Source organism: Akebia trifoliata, chromosome 8 (genome assembly GCF_017979445.1).
Source record: "Akebia trifoliata isolate Shusen 1 chromosome 8, ASM1797944v1, whole genome shotgun sequence".
Lineage (NCBI taxonomy): Eukaryota > Viridiplantae > Streptophyta > Magnoliopsida > Ranunculales > Lardizabalaceae > Akebia > Akebia trifoliata.
This window is the reverse complement of record NC_141382.1, coordinates 9277836-9285712: the sequence shown is the minus strand read 5'-3', so window position 1 is coordinate 9285712 and position 7877 is coordinate 9277836. Positions and strand designations below refer to the sequence as shown.

Below are 7877 nucleotides of genomic sequence, written 5' to 3'. Positions count from 1 at the left end.
AGATTGTTCGAACAAAGTTAAAAATTAATTTAAAGATACATTTCTTTCACTCTAAAGTTCAGGAGCAATTCAGTTTACTCAACTAATGATTTTTATTACTATTAGATTAGTTCATTATGTTTTAATGATTTTTATTACTATTGAAAATATTAAGTATGAGAACCGAGAACCGATCCGAACCAATCCGAACTAAGATTGGATTGGATTGGTTCGGTTCTATAAGGTAATTGGATTGGTTCGGTTCCAAAGTTGTAGAACCGATCATGTTTGGTTCGGTTCCAATTTTGCCAAAATCCGAACCAATCCGAACCATGTGCACCCCTAGTCACTATGATGAGAAGATCATCCTCACAAAAAATCAGCTCAATCAAAAATTTCTAAATCCATCAAAAGTGATTTACAAATTATTGACAAAAATTGGGAAAAAATCGACGGTCCACATTCTAAATCACTTTTAATGGGGTTAGAAGTTTTAGATTGGACTGATTTTTTTTTTCAGATGATCTTCCCATCAAAGAGATTATCCTCACAAAAAATCAATTCAATCCGAAATTTCTAACCCATATTTTGAAAATTTATTAATGTTACATTGTTTTTACATATGTTTTCTCATGTGTCCCTTGAACCTGACCCATATATATATATATATGTTTTCTCATGTGTCCCTTGAACCTGACCCACATATATATATATATAGGGAAATGTTCAGCACCCTAAGTTTTACCACACACTTTAACAAACGTTTTTTGTCTTACATGGGTTAGAAGTTTTGGAATGGGCTGATTTTTGGTGAGGATGATCTCTATGATTAGAAGATCATCCTCCCCAAAAATCAGCCCATTCCCAAATGTTTAGCCTCATGTTTACACGTTGAAAAATCGTGGACCGTCCATTTTTTGTAAATCATTTTTGATGGGGTTAGAAGTTTTGGAATGAGCTGATTTTTGGTGAGGATGATCTCCTCACCATAGAGATCATCATCACCAAAAATCAGCCCATTCCAAAACTTCTAACCCATATAAGATAAAACACGTTTGTTAAAGTGTGTGGTAAAACTTAGGGTGCTGAACGGGACCCATATATATATATATATATATATATATATATATATATGGGTCAGGTTCAAGGGACACATGAGAAAACATATGTAAAAGCAATGTAACATTAATAAATTTTCAAAATATGGGTTAAAAGTTTTGGATTGAGCTGATTTTTTGTGAGGATGATCTCTAAGATGGGAAGATCATCTGAAAAAAAAAATCAGTTCAATTTGAAACTTTTTACCCCATTAAAAGTGACTTTGAATGTGAACTGTCGATTCGACGGATGTCTTGAAAACCAGATGAGAAACTGATGTTTCTCGGACGTTGGATAGACGGATATCAACGGCGCAGATGCTTTCTCACGTCAGTTCAGTTGTAAGAAACGGAGTTATTGAAAATTTCAAACAGATCCCTCGAATTTTACGATTTTTCAACTAACTCTCCTTCTCTCTTTTCTTCTCGACAGAACGACTGAACTCTCGTTCTTTCTTTTCGTCTCGACAGAACAACTGAGAGCCATCGAAAACCTTGACTGCTTGCTCTCTCTCTCTCACTCGCTCGCTCGCTCTGTCTCTGTCTCTCTACCTATTGCAGATCAAACTGCGAAGAAGATATGAGGTTGAGCTTCGCCAATTCGAGATACCCATTGAGGTAATGGAATTGATGATTTTTTGGAGGCATGGAAGTAAAATGAGACACAAAGCTTAAGACCCACATTTTGGACCATCTTCGCGAGATCAAGGTAACCTGACCAATCATACTTTCCTATGTTTTCCTTCTCAATTATCCCCCTAGAGTTTCAAGGCCTTTAAACCGTACTTGATTCCTCTCACATGGTTCAGCTTATTACAGCTAGAGATTGCATCCAGAGGAAGCCCAACATACAATTGCACACCATCCTCCTACATAAATGAATAATCATATTTAGAACAAGGAAATAAAATGAAACCCACGAACAATTTTCAGATATAAAGAAGGAAGATAAGAACATCATCAAAAGGTGGAGAGAGAGAGAGAGAGAGAGCATGGGTTTTCTCCAAACTGTTGACGTCTTCATGGGAGGATGTGTGCAATTGTAAGAGAGAGAGAGTGGGTTTTCTCCAAACTATTGTGGGTTTCGTTTGATTTCAGATAGAGAGAGAGAGAGAGAGAGAAGAGAAGAGACAATGAAGAGAGAGGGAGAAGAGATAGTTTTTATTTAAAATTGTATTAATAGAAACAGGGAGTTACTTTAAAAAAACAAAACAAAACGAGGGAGTTATTTTAAAAATTGTAAAACTTACATTCTCATTTGAAATGACGTCAGAACGCGTCTTAGCCATTGTTTTCTCAAAATCTAACGTCTCACAAACATCGTTTTCTTACATGGTTTCCAAAGACGTCCGTCGAACCGTCCCCATATATATATATATATATAATATATTATATATATCAGGTATTAAATACAAACCTTTTGATTAATAAATAAAAAATAAAAAATATAATTATTTATGGTAATGGATTAAAACTCAAAATTGGCTTGTGTGGTTTTGAAATTGAGAAATATGCAATGGTTATCCAAAATTTTCAATATTAGTTACTTTAAATATTATAATATTTATTTAAAAAATTCATGCATCTGGACTTGCTCTTTACACCTCAAGGCACTAGCTAATCGAGAGCGCCTGGCCGCACGCTTCAGCATTTGAAAACATTGGTGCTGATTATCCAGCCTCTTAGCAAACAATCGAAATATCTCCTTGCAATCAAATGCATTTTGACAATCAATAGTTGATGAGCCATCTGGTGCGACGATCATTTCAAGTGGTGATGTTGCCTCTCCATTGATAAATCCAATGAGTTCTCTGCTATTAACTAGAACTAGAATTCGTGTTTTCCACAAGAGATGATTTGTTTGGGTAAGCTTGATAGAAAAAGAAATTCCCATATTTAAGGTTGAAGGGTATGTGAATTTCATATTTTAATTGGTTGTTGTGTTGGCCGTGGTGAGAATCTAAGATAGGATCTCACACGACTTTAGTTGTGCCAATCTTTGATGCCATTAAGATGGTTTGAGTTTTCTTCTCCCTTAAGTAAGGGACTAATTGTACTACAGTTTTGAGTGCGATTTTGAAACACCCCACATTCTCATTACTCCACGTGCATTGAAAGGAATCCCAATGTCACTAACATGGGTATTTTTCTTTTTTCTTTTTTTAAATTCAAAATACAATAGCCGTGGACCTATGAAAATGCGAGGTCTCCAAAAATGAACTCGAATATTTGCATAAGTATAAAATACGGGTACAACACTATTACAATTAAAGGTTCTCTCACTACAAAGTCATCTAAAGATAAGAGTGTTGATAATTTGACGGACTTTTGGTGGATGGAGTTGACGCACGTTGATGTTGAAGCACTTAATTTATTTAAAAAAAAAAGAGTTTTTCTCTCCTACTCATAGTGAAAAAAGCAACTTTCAGATCTGATCACCTTGTGACATTCAAAATCATGATCCGATGCAATGGGGTTGTAGAGGATAAAATTATATGAACTTTACCAAAAAAAAAAACACAGTTATTTTTTACCGATGAATTTTAATTTTAAATTTGGATGTTTGGTAGCCGTCCGTTTTAAACACCATAGATCAAACTCGAAAAACAATTGTTTTTTTTGTTTTGAATATGAGTATTTTCATGAAATCTAGATGTTTGTGTTGTTGGATTGTCAATCTGAAAATCAAGGTGGACCCAATGATCCTTTTAAGATTTGAAATTTAAAAAAATAAACATGTGGGCAGAAAACAGATAACAGAAAGAAACTTTTTCTTAAAAAAAAAAAAAAGTAATGTGCTTCCATGTCAGCATGCATCCACTAAAAGTTCGTTCCTATTATCAGCAATCAAAGATAAGGAGCTACTTGTGTGAGTTAAGGGCAAGAAAGCCAATATGAAAGGTGAAAGCAGTAAGAAATTGAAGTATTCTCATATATATCTAGTGAGTCGTGATGAATGCACGTGGTCATGGTACATGGTTGGGTACGCGGCTGACATGACAAGGACACAAAATCATAGATTATTTTCACTGGGATACACAGGAAAAAGATGTGCGGTTCTATGCCCTTGCAACATCAGCCGCGTAGCAGGACCACATGCATTCACGATAGCTGTTGCCACAAACATGATTTGTACTCTCTATAAATGATACCTCATGTGCCAATCATAATTCGAGTTAATGACACTCATATCAGGTGGTGCCAAGGAGAAGGGTACGCCATAACAGGTTCCTTTAGCTTTTTTGGAGAGTTTACTGACTAGATAACTGATGAATTGAGAATATTTTCCATCTCAAAGATTGTCGAGAAGCTCTTTCACGGCTACTTTAACCTCTCCAAATTTATTCATCTGAATGGCTTCGATCACATACCTTTTCAACAAAAAAAAAAAAAAAAAGGAGGTTTTATTGGCATCTAAGTTTAAAGACAAGATTTGATCGGTTCTCCTTGGCTAATATTCCATCCACGAACAACTTCATGGGGAAATTCCAGTTAGGGTTGGTTCCACCAGCGAGAAACATAAGGACAACGTAGACGTCCATCTTTGAGTTGAGATTTACGTCTGTGAGATATTTTGTAGAGATTAGAGTGATCTCTAAGGGTCTGCACTCCATGATTACTGGCAGGAAAAGTTCCATAGTTTTAAGAGAGAGAGAGTATCATATATTTATTCTCATTCCATAATATTATCCATCCTTGGTCACACTAAAAATTTAACATCCACAAATCCACACATTTATATTTAACCATCCACATTACATACATCAAACCACATTGATATGATTTAATGGCTACAGAGCACGCTAACAACAATATCCAATACTAAAAATATGTAATCTTTCACACCAGCTTTAAGTTGCAACCTCACCGATATCTGGAAAAAAATAAAAATAAAAGGGTGAGCTGCAAAAGCCCATAAATAACACATCGTTTACAATAGAATTTTGCATAAAAAAAATTCCCTTACAAATAAAATTCATGATTCAACATCATGAATGTGTTTAAATATCATGGAAATGCATTTTTCAAATCATGAACTCGCATATGCAACATCCAACGAAGATACAATTCTAGTAATACAGTTCATAACTATTCAATTTCAAAGCAACATTTCTAGAACATCAATTTCATAAAAATTTCATGGATATAAATAGTTAAAATATTAATACAAATAGAATCTCTCTTTTGAAACAACTGGCATGTGAAACTAAATGTACGTAAATAAAAAAAAATTCATGTGAAACTATATATTGGAACTTAAAGTGTGTCATCTTGTTTAAATTAAAAGTTTGAAAATTGTAAAGAAAATGATGTTAATTTTTGAAAAAATAATTAACTCATTTCTTTAGTAAAACAAATTGTACTTAAATTTGATATATATATTATATAATATATATCTATATATATATATATATCTATATATATATATATATATATATATGTCTTAATGTTTTGAAATAAAATAATTTTACAAAACTCAATTCAACCCAATCGATCCAGAGAGAAACCAAATACCTTTGGTACTGATCCGACTGCGACCTATTGAGAATCGCATCATCTGTTGTTTCCTTCCAACCAGTCTCCCCTGTATCGCTAACATTTTCACCAAATTTGAAAGAGAAATTCAATGTTCCTTTAAGTTTTCCAGAGGGATTCATGACCTGAGAACTAACGAGTTGGGGAGATTTTCCATCTCCAATTTTGTCGAGAAGCTCTTTGACGGGTATGTTAACCTCTCCAATTTCTTTATCTCCAAGGCATTGTTCCCATAACTTGTGAAAACATAAAGAAAGATTTCGTTGGCATTTGAGTTGAAAGACAAGCCTAGTTTGGTTCTGCATGACAACGGTTTTGTCGATGGAGAACTTCATAGGAAAATTCCAATTAGGGTTTGTTCCACCATCTTTGTCCACTGGGGTTTTTTGTTTGGTAGCAGTATCACCAGCAAGAGAGACGACAGCATAGACATCCATCTTAGAGAAGAGATTTACGTCTTTCAGATCTTTTGCAGAGATTACAGTCACCTCTAAAGGTGTGTCCTGTACATATTGCATGATTCTTTAAGATCAAATATCGTAGGAGAGAGAGATAGAGAGAGAGAGAGAGATGAGTTCTTGTTTGAATGAAAGAGAGGAGGAGAATGTGAAGGAGATTTATAATGGAGTTTTGGAGAAGAAGAGAGGAGGATGTCTCTCATAAATTTTAGTTTGGCCCATGTTGTTGTGACTATTGGATTTAACCCTTTTGTTTTCAAATTGATGACATAACCTTGACCTTTTTCTACTTTGAAAATCTAAAATAAAATGACCTAAACAACCTTATCCTTTTCAACCTATATATACAACTAAGAGAACAAGAGAAAAATCACATTGGATCTGATGCAATATTTGATAGCATCTTTTTCGATAAAGTATACTCTCGAAAATTAAAAGATAATGGATCCGTTTATTCGAATCGATGGACTCATGAATTGAGATGGTTATATCTAATGAATAGGTGAACGACATAGTGTGTCAAGTGCATAGTCAATAAATACTTTTCCTAAAAAATAAAATCTCCTATGCATTTCATATATGATTGTTGATCGAGGTCATGTGCTCATTTCATAAAAGTATACCTAAAAGTGTTGTATGCTCATCAACACATCAGCATCTTTGTAACTGTTATATGATCAAACCAACAGCAGTATAGTTACGGACCCCAAGATTTTAAAAAAATTAATCATCTAAGGAAAAATTAAGCTAAATACACTATCTTCAATAATGTTTTATATATTAAATATACAGTTAACTTTATTGTTGGACTGTATTTGCAAATGGAACCAAATTTACGCAAAACCTCCAAAGAAGAGCGTTAGAGAAAAAGAAACGAGTACAGAAAAGACTCCAAAACTTTTTTTACAAGTGGTCGAAGGTGAGGTTGAATATATAAAAAATTTTATCCTATAAGTTCAAAGCACCTTAAAGATTGCTTATTCTTGGAAGAAAATTCATGATATTTTGGCTATAATGGATAAAAATTAGGGGCACTAAGGATATTTTCATTAGTATTTCTTTATAGATCGATTGAGGTCCAGGGTAGTACATCATAAGTTTGAAGACATAGGTGTTTCTCAAATATTCAGCAAAATGTCAGGGGCATGTCTAAATCTCTCTTTCAGTTTCTTCGAAGGTGAGAATTAAGTTAGCAAGGATCGCGAATAATAAAGTGGCCCACCTCTACCTCTTGGCTGTGTTATACAACAAAAGGCATCTTACTCATAATTATTATTTTTTAACCAACGAATTATTATCTTTTTAACCAACGAATTGGATTTTATTTTTTATAAATTTATCTAATATGAGTATTTCTTTCAATGGAAAAATGTTGACCTGGCTTCTTACGCCAGTGTCCTAAGACTTTGATTATATGGCAGTGGGCGCACAATAATAGATGTTTTTTCTTTGTATCTCAAGGAAATTATGAATCATAGATATTTTTTCACTCATATCTTGATGAAAAGCATCAATAATTCTCATACACTTTCATTTCAAGAAGTGCCATATGAGGTTTGAGCCTGAGGTCACTTCAGTATTATTAAAAAATAAAAATAAAAAAAATCCTCAAATGCTTATTTCTAAAGTGTATTTAATGCTAATAAGGGCACATGCTAAGAGAGCCCATGAATCCAACTACCCTTACTAACTCAGTAAGATTTCAATTCTTACTAAGGGTCATAGAGCTCAACTTGTGGTATCCAAAAATATGATCCGATGCCACAAGGTTCTTGAAGATAGAATTCCGTGAACCTTGAAAAAAAAT

General features: G+C 33.8%; 1 protein-coding gene across 1 annotated transcript; it reads right to left on the bottom strand.

The window, feature by feature from the left end:
• Positions 1-4731: 4731 nt before the first annotated feature.
• LOC147395960 (protein SRC2-like) lies at positions 4732-6212 on the bottom strand. The gene is made up of 2 exons (XM_086450983.1): positions 5592-6212; positions 4732-4950 (listed from the first exon to the last, which is right to left on the bottom strand). Exons 1-2 carry the CDS (start codon positions 6128-6130, stop codon positions 4941-4943), a joined length of 549 nt encoding a protein of 182 aa, XP_086307109.1. The 5' UTR covers positions 6131-6212; the 3' UTR covers positions 4732-4940.
• Between the last annotated feature and the right edge of the window lie 1665 nt (positions 6213-7877).